Source organism: Emydura macquarii, unplaced genomic scaffold, assembly GCF_026122565.2.
Source record: "Emydura macquarii macquarii isolate MOO-44397 ecotype Brisbane River unplaced genomic scaffold, CSIRO-AGI_Emac_v2 contig_2871, whole genome shotgun sequence".
Classification (NCBI taxonomy): domain Eukaryota; kingdom Metazoa; phylum Chordata; order Testudines; family Chelidae; genus Emydura; species Emydura macquarii.
In genome coordinates, this window is record NW_027133008.1 from 96,883 (window position 1) to 114,015 (window position 17,133).

General features: G+C 47.6%; 1 protein-coding gene across 1 annotated transcript; it reads right to left on the reverse strand.

Moving 5' to 3' along the window:
• Positions 1–1,035: 1,035 nt before the first annotated feature.
• LLCFC1 (LLLL and CFNLAS motif containing 1) lies at positions 1,036–3,308 on the reverse strand. The gene is made up of 2 exons (XM_067568313.1): positions 3,133–3,308; positions 1,036–1,422 (listed from the first exon to the last, which is right to left on the reverse strand). Exons 1-2 carry the CDS (start codon positions 3,281–3,283, stop codon positions 1,238–1,240), a joined length of 336 nt encoding a protein of 111 aa, XP_067424414.1. The 5' UTR covers positions 3,284–3,308; the 3' UTR covers positions 1,036–1,237.
• Positions 3,309–17,133: the final 13,825 nt, after the last annotated feature.

Below are 17,133 nucleotides of genomic sequence, written 5' to 3' on the forward strand. Positions count from 1 at the left end.
ATTGGTATCCCAAAGTGTATTTAGTTACGTTGCTCATAATTTTCATCTGAAAAAAGATTGTATGGCTCCAATAAACCTATTTTTTATTATTTAAAGTGATGCTGATAGTAATCTACACTGAGATCTATGTTGAGTTTTTTATACCTTCTTAATCAAGGAAAAACATTTTCTCTGGAATGTTAGTTGGGAAATATGTATGTCTTTCAGTAGTTTCTGTTCCACCAATGTATCTAACATACGTGTTTAAAGCTGCTGCTCCTTCAAAGACAGAAACATCTTTAAATATGGGTGACTTGAATCAGTTCTTGGCCATTACAGAGTAAGACTTTATTACACAGTGCATAGCTGGCCTGTGGAATTCATTGCCTCAACCTAGTATGGAGATGCAGGGTATAGTGGTATTCAAAGCAGGCTGAGACATGTATCTGAGTAATAAATATCTGCAGTGAAATTGGATAGGATCAACTCTATACGGAATATCCAACCTAATGGGTTAGGGATAAACCAAACACGAGCTGCCTGTATTAAGAAATACCTTCCCCTGGAAGCATGTTTTTGTATAGTTATGGTACAGTTTGTAGCTTCATCTGCAGCATATGGCAATGGCCCCTGCAGGAGACAGAATACTAAACCAGATGGACCACCTGCTGCCCCCGTGTGTGGCTAGTTCCTTTCATGCATTCTCCCACCATGTGAGCAGTCATGTCACTCACTGAACTGTTCAAATACTTAACCCGAGTACCTCCAGGACGAGTCACTCCAGACCCTCGCACTGGGTGGCCCCCTGAATATTTTGGATGCCACCCCTGTAACTACGAGCTGGGTCTCTGTCGCCTTGGCGGGAGCGGAATCAAGGCTGTGACACCAAGGTAGGGCTCCTGCGTAGCAGAGTGCAGCGTGAGCCCCGCTGGCGCCCCCCGGTCCAGCTCACCGTGGAGCGCTCTGTGCTGCCGTACAGAGCAGAGGGGAGATGGAGGGTGGAGATCCTGAGATAGGAAAGTTTGGTTTATGAGAGACTCCACGAGCTTTGGATTGAGAGTTTATTGCTGTCCTCAACGGGGTAAGGCGATGAGGCAGGTCTGGGTGATGGGGAAGGTGCCTGCTGTTGTCACTTGGTGTCACAGGCTCCCTGGGCTGTGGGTGGTGGGGGAAAGCACCGCTGCCTAGTAGGCGATCATGAAACGCAAGTAGACATTCAGATTGTCTTCATCCATGACCATGGCAATGATTTCCGGCTCTATGTCACGCATAAAAAAAAGAGCATGATGCTGCCCGTGTTCAGGGAGATGGCCAGATCCAGCAGCAAATCCTTCATCACCGAGTTCCTCAGTCTTTGCTCCTCCTCGCTCTGCACCATGTCAATCACCTCCATGCCTTCCCCTGTTGACGAGGCCACAAATGTTTCTTCCATTTGCCCCCAGCCTGCAACCCAAGAGGGGGACATAAGCTCTCCTCTCTGCCTATTTCACTCTGTCCCTCCACCCTGTCTGTTCTCTCATTCCTTTTGTTCTCTCGCCGCTTCTCTGTCTGTCCTCTCCTTCCATCCTTTCTCTGTCCTCACCCCAGCGCCATCGTCTCTCTTTCACTCCCCTCCTCACTCAATTCCCAAGCCCTACAGCTCCCCAACTGTCTCCCTTCTTCTTCCCTTTTCTCTCACTTGATCTTCTCTCTCCTGAATTTCCTCCCCTCACTAGCCTTCCTCTGCTAGACCTCTCCCCTTAGCCCGACCCTCACCACATTGTTGTCGGAGCTGCCAAAATTCTATGCAGCGCCTCGAGTGACGTTTTTCTGGATGTGTGTGAAGGGAGTGAACTTTTTTTGAACCAGAAGAATCATCCACTGCTAATCAGTGAGCGCCAGTGCTAGTAAGTGAGTGCTAATACTGGTCTCCCCAGCTGTGAAGGTGCTATCACCACCTGTGAGGTAGGGCTGGGTCATCATCCCCATTTTATAGATGAGGAAACTGAGGCAACGCAGGGACATGAGACTTGCCCAAAGTCCTACCGCAAGTCAGTGGCAGAGCTGGGAATGGAACTCAGGAGTCCTGACTACCAGCCTGCGCAGTAGCCACACAGCCCTGCTTGTCAGCATCTTCCCTCCTCCCTTTTCCTCTCTCAACCACAAGCCCTCATCCAGTCTCTCCCAGCTGTAGATCTTGGTGGTTCTTTCTCTCTCTCTCTCTCTCTTTGCTCTCACCCAGCCCTTTCTCCTCCCCGTTTCCACTGTCCCTCTTCCCACAAGGACCCGGTGCCCCTCAGCCCTTCTGCCCCCTAAACTGTTTTGTGAACTCTGGCCCATTCTCCCGCATTGTGCGGCAGCCGGCGGGGAGTGGGATGTGCCCAGCCCCAGGCTGCTCTCATCTCTGTCTCCTCACCCGCCCCGCAGGTGAGGCAGGAAGCAGTGAGGCTAAGTGAGGGTGGGGCAAGGCGAGGAATGAGGAAGCCTTGGATGCCTGCTCAGAGACGCTCTGAGAACAACCCCCACTGGAAGGGGAGCAGAACGGATGAAGGGGAAACCTGGCTTATGAGCCACATTGCAGCTGGTGTGAGCGAGAGAACGGCAGGAGTGTATCATTCAGGAGTTATCTTTGTTACACGGATGCTCCTGGATGGGTATCAGCAGCTGGAGCAAACCTGGGACTTCTGGACCTTCATGCAGGAGCCTCTGCTGCCTGAACTAAAAAGCTGACTACTCTCTACGTGGCCTAGCCGCCCCAGGGAAGGAGAGAATGCCAGACCAGTAAGCAGAGTTTACACGTTATAGTAGCTCCCAGAGGCCCTGGTCCAGAGCAGGACCCCATTGCACTGAGGCCTTGCACATAAATATAAATAAAAAAGTCCTCGCTCCAACAAGCTCCTCTGAAATCTCCTCGCCTTATATCCTCCCTTCCCTTATGCTGCCATCACTTATCATCTTTTCCCCCTCCCCATCCCATTTCTTTTTCCCCCTCATTCCTCCTTGCCAGTCCCTATTCCCACTTCTCTCTCCATCTCTCTCCATCTCTAGCTGTCCCCTCTCACCCTCCCCCCTTTCTAGCCCTCGCCCTCCGATCGCTCCCTCACTGCATCCCACTGTGCCATCTCTTTAAACCATCCTCTCCCCATTGGCTCCCAACAGGAAAGCCCCTTTCACCTGCAGGTGGGCTCCTTCCCTCTTGCTTCCTGTCCTTGGCTCCCTGGAACATGGTCTGGCTTTTTGATGGTATGAAGGCATCAGAGAACACCAGGACGTGGGTGGCCAGGAGCACGGCCAACAGATAGATGGTGTATCCCAGGGAAACCATCAGGACTGGATCAGCCCTCCTCCACCTCTCCCGTCCAGCAGGAGATGCTTGTACTCATTGCCCCTTGAATTAATAAAGGACTCAGGATCCTCCTAGCAGACTGACTCCTGCTCAGGGTGGGTTATGACATCACCAGGCCCTTATGACATACCATGATGTCATGCTGTGTTATACATCTGCGTTGTGAGCAGGGGGGGAATGGTCCCCTTCAAAATAGAGCAAGGACTCCCAGCTAACAAGGACCTAGAACGTGGAGAGAGTGGGAAAGGAAAAGCTGTACAAAACTAAAAGGGAGGCCAAGGGAATGGAGTTACCAAACTGTAAGACCATAATTAAAGGAAGACCATTGATCTGAACATCACACTGAACATTTTTGTACATACTATCGTTACGAGTTTCACTTAATGCACTATAACAGAAACAGACTGGACAAATCCTGTTTTTCTCTGTTTTTGTGCAGCGGGGTGGGATGGGGTGTCGTCGTTTCTCTCCGCTGGGGCTGTGTGAAAGACCTATACACACAGCAGCGCTTCTTTCACACAGCCGCAGGGGAGAGAATCACATTTTTAAAAATAGGAAAACGTGTCTGTGAAACCACAAAAAAGTCAGGGGGGCTCAGAGGCAAACGTGGGACCTGAAACTACATTTTACGTAAGCAGCTGACTGTCTTTCGAGATGAAGTTTTAAATAGACACATGTGCACTAAAACAGCCTCCAGATGGTGCACTCGCATCATCAGTGAAGGGACACAGCTGCTATTAGGGAGTAGCTCTGTACTATAGATGGAAAAGTTCTTGTAGGTCATGTCTTGTCCATCACTTCTCTTTTCCCCAGCCACTAGAAGCGTGGCAATTTTCTCTAACCATTTTCAAACTCATGGTATAACTCCAGCTCCGTTCGCCTTAGCGGATGCCTACAAAGTTTGTGGAATTTTAGACAGAAAGTTTCTTATTCCTCTTGCTGTATTTGTTTCACATTTTCTGCCTTCCATCTCTGAATATGGGTCAGATTCTTGGGGCTATTTGCTTTGCCCTGGATATATCTGTTGGCCCGTGGCTGGTTAACAAACATCTCTGTGTCAAACCCACAGTGATCGCACACTCCTTCTTCAGGGATTCTGCTCCTACGCTCCAATGTTTGCTTCTTTCCTGTGTGCTCAAAAAATCTGCCTGGGATTTTTAGCCTCACATGATCAGGAAACCATTTCTTTCAAGCTTAGGAATGTATCAAAGGATTGAACGGGCTCGGGGCTGGAATATGGAGACTTTCACCTCTAGGCCAGGGGATATTTTGAAACAATCAGAAAAGAGACTTGCCCAGATAATCTTTCCCTGGTTCTACAATGAGCCCAGGGTGTGCTGGGCGGGACAGGACTTCAGGAGTTTATGACCAAATGTTCAGAGAGGACCATTAGTGTCACAATAGGACCTGCCGTTTGCTGAGCTCTGTTGAAAATCCGGCCTTTAGTGAGTGCTGCGTAGATACCACACAGAGCAGGCGAGATCACTATTTATAGACACCACTCTCACGTCTCAGTGCCTTGATTCAAGGGTACTTCAGTACATAAGACACCATGCGTTCCATTAGATCCCCAGATGTAGGCAGTGCACACTGGACATCTCAGGGGAATGGGACTGGGATATAGAATTTTTCATCTCGTGATCACTACTTGGAGTCCTCTTGCCCTGTTTAAAATGGGTGCAGTGGCTGCTCAGGTAACTCTCTGAAGCATGTTCCCTATAGAGACCCCAGGGGATCAACTGGACCCTGGTCCCAATTTAAAGATGGTATAGGATGTATCCCAGTGATGCCTATCTACGGGAACCTATTCCTTGTTTAAAGGAGGTACAGTGGCTGGGGCGCTCAGACCTAGGTTAGAAGCTCGTGGGCCTCTGAAATGGGAACAAGATAATTATATTATCTTCCCCTGCTTACGAAGTTCTGGCCACTCTGCTTTCACTCAGCCCACAGATAAATGAATCTGGCAGCCAAACAGACACATACCTGAGATAGGACAGACCCATGCAGAGGTGCTGCAGAGAATGAGAAGACTTTGGACTAATGCCAGCACGACTTACCAACAGTTTCTTGGTAGACCAAAATAATCTGGAAGTAAAATTTCTAAAAATAGAAACTCTGTGCAGGGTGTAACAGGGGCACACTGAGTGGTGAGTAAAAGGGATGGCCCAAGCAGTCCAATCAGGCACAGCCCTTCCAGCCACCGAGTGCGTGATGCTCTGACTCTACCCTGCCACCTGCATGTGCAGGCAGGTGCTTGGGTCAGAGGAGTTCAGGGCTGATAAGGAACTCGGAGGCATTCTGGGCAGTAGGATGTTTTTGTCCTAGACCGTCGAGCTAATCAAACACAGCACAGGGAAACTGTGAATGAGGCGCTACACACAGTGGGAAAGCCTGGTATGTTCATATGGCTCCCAAGCGGCTACTCTGGGGCAATCCATGTTTTCCTGCATTTTGAAAGCTGAGTCCCGTCCCCCCTCCCTCCTTTAATCCCTCAGTTATGGCCTGTTGCTAATGTCCTGCTCATCTTAACCGTTACCTCTTCCGCTCCATAACCCCCAGCCTCCTTGGGAGACCTGCACCATCTGCAGCAATGGTTCATGTCCAGCCAAGGGCTCAGATGAACAACCTTAGCTCTGACCTTGTATTTTCTCATGCACAGTGTAAACTTCCCCACTGCCTGTCTTTGTATAGCAGCTGGCAACTGAATGGTTAAACTTTTATCTGTTTTCAGTGAAAGGGACATGGCTCAGCTGTGAAGGCAGGATTTGGATTTGAACATCAGCTTGTTCAGAGGTGGGATTTGGGTTTGTGTCAGGGAGTCATAGAAGATTAGAGTTGGACAGGACCTCAGGAGGTCACCTAGTGTCCAACCCCCTGCTCAAAGCAGGACCAAGCCCAGCTAACTCATCCCAGCCAGGACTTTGTCAAGCCAGGCCTTAAAAACCTCTGAAAACCCTCTCTATCTAACCCTGATGCAAATAAGTATCAGAGAGACAGAGTGAGCATGGGAATGGGGCTTGACTACACTCAAATGTTTTGCCACTTTAACTATACCCGTATAATTAAATGCACGCTATCCCACCCCAGAGTATAGACATAGTTATATTGGTATAAAGGTGCTTATGATAATAGAGCTGAGGCCATATATGCACAAGGAAGGCTTTCCCAATATCAGACAACCAGTGTGCTATACCACAGTGTTCCTAGCAGGGATGCAGTTTATATCAGCAAAGCTGCAAATTTGCTGGCACTGCTTATTCCACCGCCACACCCGAGTGAAGTCAGCTATACCGGTAAGAAGGCAGTTCTGCTGCCGTCACTGGGCCTGCACTTGGCGCTTTTCCCAGTGCAGCTCGCTCAGCCAGGGATCACATCTCTTCACACCCCTTGACCAACAGAGCTGTGCCAGCAGAAGGCGTGGCCTCATTCTGGTTCTGGAAGGGAAATAAGCTGTACCAGCATAAGGCAACTTTTTACCGAAATAACTGTGTCCACCCTAGGGGCTTTTATCGATACAACTAGTTCGGTTAAAAAAAAAAATCATACTTCTGATCAAACTAATTATACCAATAACACTATTAAGCGTAGACCAGGCCTGAGAGAATGAGACCGGGAGAGAGGGAGAGGACGTACATCAGAGGAGGAAAGGGACGGTGGGAGAGAAAGGAGAATGAGAGAGAAAAGGTGTGGAGAAAGTGAGTACGGAAGTGTGATTTACCCTTCAACATAACACAAAAATGAGGGGCAGCAGGTTTAAAACAAACAAAAGGAAGTGCTTCTTCACACAGCGCATGGTCAACCTGTGGAACTCATTGCCAGGGGATGTTGTGAAGGCCAGAAGTATACCTGAGTTCAAAAAAGAATGAGATAAGTTAATGGAGAATAGGTCCATCAATGGCTATTAGCCAGGCTGGGCAGGGATGCAATCCCATGTTCTGAATGTCCCTAAACCTCTGACTGTCAGAAACAGGGACTGGCTGACAGGGGATGGATCACTCAATAATTGCCGTGTTCTGCTCATTCCCTCTGAAGCATCTGGCACCAGGCACTCTCAGAAGACAAGATACCGGGCTAGATGGACCATTGATCTGACCTAGTATGGCCATTCTTATGTCCTTAGGTACAGGGAGAGAGATGAGCAGGTGTGCCCCTGGAAACCTCACTCCACACTTCTCCCTCCTGCTGTGGCACTACCCTGGCCCTGGCCCATTCTGCTACCACTGACGCTAACTCCTACATGCTACCAACCCCTGCCCTTCCCCATCCAGATCCAGAAACAGCTGAATTCCTGTGCCCCTTGAAATGGATTCTAGCTGTAGCTCCCTGGGGACAGGCCCTACTTTCCTCTAGCCCCTGCAGAAGTGGCCCCCATGTGAGAGAACACAGCCTGGGTTGGATTCCTGTGTCCCCTAAATGGACTCTGAGATAAGCTCTTTAGAAGGGAGAGGAGGCGCCAGGGGCTTGTAGCAATGAAGTAGGAGGAAGCCCGGAGTAAGGGAATTCAGGGGGCTTGTGGGTGACTCCGTCTTCCAGGGCTCCTGCCTCTGCCTGGCAAGTGCTCTCCACCGTGATCTGAAGGGAGGGAGAAGCAAAGGCCGTATCTTCCAATCACTCTCCACATAGGCAGGTCCAGCCGCCACACGCCGACCAGAGGGGGGAAGGGGCTGGGGAGTTCACCTGCCCGCTCCCCCATCAGGCGCCAAGGTGAATGAGCTGGCGTGTACGATCCAGCCAAGCCGCTCTCCGGTCCAGTGGAGCACAAAGCCATCGGCCACACCAGGGAGATTATCGCTCTCCACATCGGATGACTCTCCTCTTCTGAGGCCAAACTCCATTAGGTTTGCATGGGGGGAGGTGGGGGAGTCTGCAAAGTCATTCCCAAGTTGGGGGAGTGCAGGTCCTGAGGCAAGAAGGAGCCAGTGGAGGGAAGAAAAGAAATGAACTGAGAGATCCTAATCAGTGAGGTTTCTGCATCCTCCCCCCAGGCCCTGCTCCTCAAAGGACAGGAGGGAGTTAAGCAACACAAAGACTCCCCAGACCTGTCTGTGAGCACTAGGTGCTGCAGAGTGGGACACTGGCAGAACTGGGGGGGTTCTGGGGGATCAGCACTGCCTAGCAGGGGGTGCAGGGCAGGACTGAGGGGCGCTGGCCGGGCTGTGTGGGGATCCCAGGGCTGGCCTAGCAGGGGGCTACGTGGTAAGACTGAGGGGCGCTGGCAGAGCTGTGGGAGAAGGAAGGCGAGGATGGAGGACTGGCTCAGCAAGGAGTGGGACTAGTTTGTCCTGGGTGCATTCATGGAGTTACACAGGGCCTGGAAGTCAGGCAGAGTTGCTGGGGCCCGGGGCTGAAGCTGAAGACTGAGGAATTCAGCCCTGGTGGTGGGGCTCAGGTTACAATCCCCCACCCGAGGCTGACGCCCACGGGCTTTGGCTTTCCCTCTCTCCATCCCCGTCTCCCCCTGGCTCAGGCTTTGGTCCCCCTTCCCTGGGTCGTGTAGCAATTTTTGTTATCAGAAGGGGGTTTGAGAACCACTGCACTAGGGAATGGGGCTGCTCCGTGACATGTACATTAGGAGAGCTCTGTGGAGACCCAGGACTGGATCAGCAGGGGTGCTGCGGGAATGGACTGAGTGGCACTAGCAGAGTTGTGGAGGAAAGTGGGGGCCAGGCTGGGATAGCAGGGGTGCTGCAGATCAGCATGCAAACCATGTGGCTGGAGGTAAAGCAGTTCATACCAGGCTCCAGGGAAACTGACACTGAAGTGCCTCAGTCCAGAGTGGCACAGTGATTGCAGACTGTGATAGCAGCGGCATGACACGTGTGCTGGGAGTCAGAGGGTGCACGGCAAGGTCTGAGAGGCCATTACTCCCGGAGCAGAGAATCCATCACATCTCCCTGTCCTGCTTATTAGCACGGTGCTAAGCAGTTCTGCCAGAATCGCTTTTTCATGCCTCTCCTGTGCATTCCACATCTAGGCCTGCCCCCTGGCTCTTTGTTTTCTCATGTGGCATTCATGGCCTGTAAGGCCACCACGACATAGGGGACTGAGGGGAAAGGGCAAAACAGGACAGAAACCTGTCAGGGGGCTTCAGCAAATAACCCCTTTCCGGCACTGACACAGAGAAAACATCCTACTGCTTCTGTTACTGCAGGTGCCAACAGCTGGCTACTGCCTTCCTGTGCGAAAAAACAAGCCTGAAACTCCCCGTTATCCCAGTGTCCGGCTTGCTTCTCTCTCGCTACCTGGCTATAGCAATGAGATGGAAGTTCTGGTGATTAGTGGGCCATTTGAGAAGTTTTTCACAGAAAATGTCCAATAAATGTTTCCACTGCAAACTCATCTTCCTTGTCAGCATTGTGCATGAATGCCACATCCTTAACTTGCCCTCTGCCACGCTCATCCAGGCTCCATCTTCTCCTCTTGCCTTAATTATCATTATGACAGTTTAAAAGATGTAAAAGGGGCACCTCGCCAAGCCTGTGGGGCCACCTGCCACAAATGTCAAAACTAAATCCCCCCCAGAACACCACACGCCCCTCACAGCTGATTTCTCACAAAGCCACCTCCCCAGGAGCCCACCTGAGCAGACAGGACCTGCAGCATGCTCTGCAGGTCAGCAGACCAGCAGTGACATTTTCAAGAGCACCTAACAGGAGCCTAAGTCCCGTTTTCAGAAGTGACTTATGGGGTTTAGGAACCTAAATCTCATTGAAAGTCAATGCAACTTAAGTTCCAGAATCCCAAGACATCAGGGCTTACAGGTTAAGGCCAGAAGGGGCCACCAGATCATCCAGTCTGACCGCCACCGGCCACCAGCACCCACACACTAAACCCAACAACCAACATGAGACCAAAGTAAGACAGCCCACAAGAGACTAGACTGTTTTGTGCCATGGGCCGAGAATAGGAGCGACCAAAGTGCACCAGTGCCTGAGGCCCCCATAGTGGGAGGGAAATAAGTGCCTGAGTCACTTTTAAAAATGAGACTTAGGTTCCTAAATCACTTAGGTGCGTTGGAAAACTTTACACATGGGGGTAATTTGGATTGGAGGAGGTTTGTGTCAGAGCAGAGGGCCTCTAACAGAGAACACTGCACTGCCAGCCCCATCCCTTAAACAGAGGGACAGCCAGCTCAGATGCCTGTCCGTGGTGACTGTGGCAGTATAGTACGAGGGGAGCAGCCAGTTCTCAAGCTGCAGTTATGATTACTGCAGCTCCCTGCTCTCTGGCCCCTGTGAGTCCCATTTTCCTGTTACCAGAATCATGAGACAGGGCCCCGGCGACCGTGAGACTGGCTTTAAAATCATGAGATTTTTTAATGAATACTTTCTGGGTCTTTCTGGTTTCCGATGGCTCTTGCTTCACATTTTCAGCTTCCCTCTGTCTAGCAACTTACTGATTTTTTAAAATAAAAGAAAGAAAAGATTTTCATGTAATCACTTGGCTCCAGGATCTGGGGCTTAAAGCAAAACACCAGCTAGTGTCAGATGAATGATAACATCCCAAGAGTGGGCAACATCTCTTGTTTCTCTCTACTCTCTTCCCTTGCGCCCTTTGTCTGTCTGGTAACAATCTCTCCTCTGCGCCCCCCTCCCCCCCCGACGTATCATCATTATGCTCAGGGTGAAAGCCGCTGCAGCAGACAGCCTCCATCTATTTTCCCCCCTCATTTGCTTGCCGTCCCTTTTCAAATCTCCACTGACACGTCTCTCTCTCTCTTCACTGAACTTGAGGAAGGCTGCCTGAGTGGCTCAGGCACAGGACTAGGGTGGGAATCTCCTTCCCCAGGCCAGCCCAGCACGGCCCGGCGCCTGAACCAACCTTCAAAGACCGGTAACACTCAGTCTGTAGCTAGTAGGGGGAGAAAGGGAGAATTCCCTCAGCACAGATAGTGCAGAAAGCCACCCCAGATAGCTCTCTGAAGGACCCTGCACAAGCCCGGGTAGTGGGCATGACAGGGATGGAGGGAGCTGAGGGATGGTATGAGATGGAGGATGGAGCCTGCCCATAGCACACAGTGCTATGACATTCCCTGTAATTCTACCACAGCTTGGAGAGCTCCTAACCCCTGAGCTGCCCAGACTACAGGAAGCATAGAGGTGGAGTAAAGCCATCTTAGCTCTCTACACCTGGGCTGTGAGTTCTGCCTCTCATTCTCAGGGCTTCTCTGTCTGTACCTGCCACAGACTTCCTGTGTGACCCTGGGTGAGTCACCCAACCTCTCTGCAATTCATTTGAAAATTGGAGAGAATACTACTTGTCTGCTTCCCTGGGAACACAGTTCACTCTCTGTGTCCACTGCATGGGGCAGGAGAAAGCCTCTTCCGTCTCCTTTGAAGCTGCTCACCCAGTCTGTCTGCTGCAGCTTCTTCCCACTTCCTTTGGCCCCCACAACTCAAAGGGAGAAATCCATTTGGGCAAGTAGCCAGGGAAGTCAGTCAGTAGTGGCCACTTATGGCATGCACCAGCAGATGGGGTAAGTAAGACAAGACACTGGGTGGTGGGCAGAGATCCCAAGCATTCAAAAATCATGTGTAAGGCTCCCAAAGATCATGAGATTATCTTTAAAATAATGAGATTCTTTTAAAAAAATGTCAAACTAGTTTTGCTTGCCTTCTGTTTTTCATCTTAGGGTCTATGTTTTCAATTTCCTCTTCACAATCAGGAGGTCTAGAAATTTGATTAAAAAAAAAAAAAGATAGCTGAGATTCTGATGTACTTAAATGGTTCCAGAAGCTGGTGCTTTAAGAAAACACCAAATATTGCAAGATTTAAGATGAAATCATGAGAACTGGCAACATCGAGATCCACTAGAAATTTGGAAGGCTGGGGTACAGCATGGGCATAGGGAAACTTCCAGGTTATGTAGGGTAGGGAGGGTGTTTGCCCAAGACACCTGGGGTAACAGCCTCAGTGTTGTAAAAAGTTCTGTGGAATCTTTACTGCAATGACTATGGGTGTGGAGGACTTCAGTTTTTGTCTTATCCAATACATGCATCTAAGCAGAGGGGCTTCGGGTCTCAGGAGGCCAGAACAGCAGGACAGGGTTTCAGTTAGGTAATCCATGGGCACAAGGCCTTAATTGAGGGTCCCTGGGATTGCAGGACCTTGGGTTTGCAGAGTGTCTCTTTGGGAACAAGGCTACAGAGCCACAATAGGTTCATTGCAATAGGCATGCAAGGCCTTGATTTGGGATCCGTCACAATGGTGGGCCAGGCCGTGGGCATGTAAGCCAGCAGGGCGCTATTACAAGTTGTCTTGCTGTGGAACCTATGCCTATCACTCCTGCCCTGTGTACCACAGGGTCCCCTTTGTGAGCTGAGGGGAGAAGGCTACTTCTCCTTTGTGAAGTACTTTGGACTAAAAGCACTATGTAAGAGCTCAGTGTCATGATTGTTAAGAGCAGTAATTATTATAATAGAAATGGGAGCCACTCAAAGAGGAATACGGGCCGTCTCCTGGGGCTTCTTTGGAACTTCTTTGGAACAATGCCTTAGTGCACGTGCTTACAGACAGCAGTGGTGGGAGGCTGGTGCATAGCTGCTACGGGGAGTCACTGAGTGCGCTGGCAGGTCTCTGCGTTCACTCCTCCCCGGGCAGAGAATCGCTGACATTTTTCTGACATGTTTTCTTTATGAGAGGGCAGTTCTGCTGAATTCTGTCTTCAGTTCCCTTGAGCCAGTTCCAAAGTAGAGCACGTGATTTAACGTTCCATTTGCTAAAGCATATGAATCTCTGTTGCAATCTTCTTCCAGGCTGCAGTTAGGGTAGGATGAATGAGGGCAGTGAAACATTAGGCTCTGTGTGCCAAGGGAACCTGGCATCTTCGAAAATAGAGATGTGGGGGTTCACTTGCTATCACAAGTGCTACCACAAACTGCCTCTATACTAGTGAGCTCCATCAAGGACACATTTCGATGTCCCTTTCCAATAAAACAGAATGTCCAGAGTTCAAAAGAACTATGTAAACAAATAACTCTATGTTTAACATTTAAATCCTGATTATCGGAGAGATTATTCTTATTTAATTCTCATTGTTCTAATCACATTCTCCAAATAGCCACTGATTATTATAATCTAACCCAAACCACTTTAACTTCCGAATTAGTTTACAAAATTGAAATCATTCCAGTTTCCTTCTACTTGGAGACGTTTCTCTTTCCTAGTCTCTCTCCATGTTTCTGTCTCTGTACGTCCCACATCTCCATACACATGTAGTCTATGTAGCTTTGTAAAATGTTGGGGTGATGAAAAAATTCTGTCTTGCAGGTGTTAAACATAAGGGGTGAAATCGTGGCTCCATTGACGTTGATGGTAAAACACTCACAGTCATTTTAAGATGGCTGATACTGAGAGTTAGACACTGTGCTCTCCCATAGACACTTCATGTTTGTTCTTACTTTATTTAGTTGCTTTCCTTACTCTTTACCAGGAAAAAAAGGTTGGCCAGACTGAATGGGAATGTTCTGCTATTTGTGTATGGGAAATATAGCAATTTTAATTGTGCTGATAAAGGTACTTGGAGAGAGAGATGAGGACTCCCATTTGTATTCCATTGAAATGCATTTTAACCATAATTGTTTGAAGAGGCAGATTGGGCAAATGATTGCTACAACAATAAAGAACTGACTTTCCCAAATATTGGCATTGTTGGGGCATGCAGTGTGTCAGTTTCTTTACATGTGTGTGTCACTGTCTGTATCTCCCTCTCTTTCATGCCTGGAGCTCTCTCATCTCCTCCTCAGAGATATTTTGTGTAACACAATCATAAAATAATAGCCAACAGTTAATACTTCCCTGTTATCAGACAAATTTGATATAAAGTGTTCACCCTATGCTCAATTTTAAAAACAGGTTTGGCCCAAATATTCTCCAGTACTGTGGCCCATCTTTGTTGTTCTCACAGCACCAAGGCAGAGCATCATTCTGGAATATGCATTCTTCCCACAGTGTTCTTGACAGTGTGACCTCCAAATATCTAATCTAATCTATCTATCTTGGAATTTATACTATGCTCATCACTGTGATACCTGTGCTCAGGTATATGCTGAGTTTGTTTGTGTTTGCCTGGAAGTCTTGCCCCAGGAAATTTTTGGGGGTTGTTTTTTTTGGGCTGTTTTTTTGTTTTGTTTTTGGGTGCAGGCATTGCTCCTTCATTCCAGAGATCAGAGAATCATAGATGTTAAGGCTGAGTTGCACCTCAAAGGGGACCAAGTTCAAATTCACTGCATGAATTCACATTACATTATTGCCCTTAAGAGGTTCTTATCATGTTATATGACAACTGAGCTCAAAACTCTCCATACTTGATGTATTTCACCGTAGTTAAAAGGCGTGTGCCTGGTATTTTTCCACTAGAATCCCTATTTATAGCTTTTAAGGGTTGTCAGGTACTGTATGATGCTGTTATTAATAGAAAACCTTTATTTTATATCCTTCATACTAATAGATGTCCTTCATATGAATAGAGCTTAAAGACTTTACAGATTTAGAAATAGTGTTACAGAAATTGCATACATAGTAGAGTTACAAGATTAACTAGCAGATAATAGAAATAATTATAATATTTGCTTGGTAGTGAATGACATACTTAACACTGAAAAATGGTTTCCACCTGCTTTAATTTCCTCATAACTTTTAAAGAAATTATCTATTTGGGTTTCCTCTTGGAGGAAGAGCACACTGGTCTCTATATGCAAGTGTAAAAGAAATGTGCATGAATATAGTAATTACCAATCCATCAAGTTCGTGAGTCACATGATGAAATTATTAGAAAGATTATCGAGAAAAGACTTTGTGAGAAAGGGGAGCACAAAATAGGTGACAACCAGTTCGGGTTTATGCCTGGAAGGTCAACAATGGATGTAGTAGTTGAAGCCCGAATATTGCAGGAGAAATACAGGGAGAAAGCCAAGACATTGCATTTAGTGTCTGTGGATTTAGAGAAGGCTTATGACAAAGTTCCTGAAGAACAGACATGGTGGTGCCTGTTGTCGCACAATCTGCCAGAATATATGTTCAGACTACTATGGATTAGTACAAGGGTAGCCCAACACTAGTGAAAAGCAGCTGTGGTTACAGTGAACCATTCACTGTGAAGGTAGGTCTACATCAATGATTAGTCTTAAACCCATTGCTATTTGTTGCTGTAATGGACACTTTGATGCAGGGGATTAGGGAAGAGGCTGCATGGAGCATGCTTTTTGCCAATGAGATGTTCTGTTGTGAAGATTAATACAAACTGAAAAGGGATCTAGAATGATGGAAGGCTGCACTAGAAGTAAATGGTTCATGAATCAGCCAACAAAAGACGGAATATATGTGATGCTTTGTTGAGAGGGACAATGAGAAGCCAGTAAAGCTAGACGGTATAAAGTCTATGCAACTATTTAAAAACTTCAATTCGTCATTAAGTCATGAGGGGAAGGTGGATGGGAATGTTAGGAATCACATGAAGAGGGAGTTGACGGGAATTCTCTGTGATAAGAATACACCAAGTAAACTAAAAAGCAAAGTATCAAAAGCCATGATTAGACCAGCCATGATGTATGGCTCAGAATGTTGGCCAATGAGAAAGAGAAAAGCACAACTATTTCACACTGCCAAAGTGAGAATGCTCAGGTAATGCTGGGTAAGTGGAGAGCTGATAGGCCATGCCAGAGCTAGCCAATAAGCGGACCAAGGGTCAAATCTAAACCGCCAGATGCTTTTGAACAGACCCCAAAATCTTTTTATGTACTTATTATTATCATTATTGCTATTTTTTATTATTATTTTCTCTGGAGTCTGGACCTTGACTATACCTTGACCAAGAAATTTGGACCTTGACAAAAAATAATTGACTACCCCTGGGCTATGCAATGAAATGTTATAAGCCATGATGCAGGAGTCCCCCATCACGGAAAAGATAAGTTTGTATTGACTGAGATGATTGGGTCATGTGAAACAACAAGACATAGGATATATTGGTCAGAGAGTACATGATCTAGTAGTCACAGGACAAAGACTAAAACGAGGAATACCCAGAAAATAGTGGTTCAAGACACAGAAGAAGGACACGAAGAAGGTTGGTAGCTTGGAAGACACACTCAGCAAGACTTGCAGACAAAGAACAAGAGCTGCTGACCCCAGCTAATGGGACAAGGCTGATCCATTTGGGCTGAAATTTTCCTTTAAGGTGGGTAGCTTGAGGAAAATCTCTTCAGTCATTTTGGAATTCTATGAGGCCAAAATACAGTTCTCTCTGTAAAAAAAAAAGAGAGAGGAAAAGAAAAGATTGCCACACTTCCTTTTCCACACGTATAGCTAACGTCTATATAATGCCAGTAGGTACTAGAAATCAATTTATATTCATACTTCAAATATTGCGTTCAGTTTTGGTCACATCATCTCCAAAAAGGACATAGATGAAAACGTTTAAGAGAAAAGCAGCAAAATTGGAAAGGTTAGAGACAGAGAAGGAAGGAAGATTTCCATCTGAGGAGAGATTGTGTAGTGACATGAAATAGGAAAAAACCCAAGAAGTGACATTACAGAGACCGGTTATGACAGGAGGCAAAATGCTGGCTGGATGAGCCAATGATCTTATCTGTTAGTGATAGACACTGGGATAGCTGATTAGATGCATATTAGCTGAGCATCGATCAGGAGTTCATGTTTATAGTTGACCCTATTGACCACAGGAAATAGGGACTCAAAGGGGAAAAGCTGCTATTAGAATCATCTTGCCTCCTAAACTAGTGACTCTCACCCGTGATCAATTTCACAGAGAGGAGGATGTGAGAATAGTGCAGCTGCTGAGCATGTCTCTCTGGCTAAACTCAGTGACT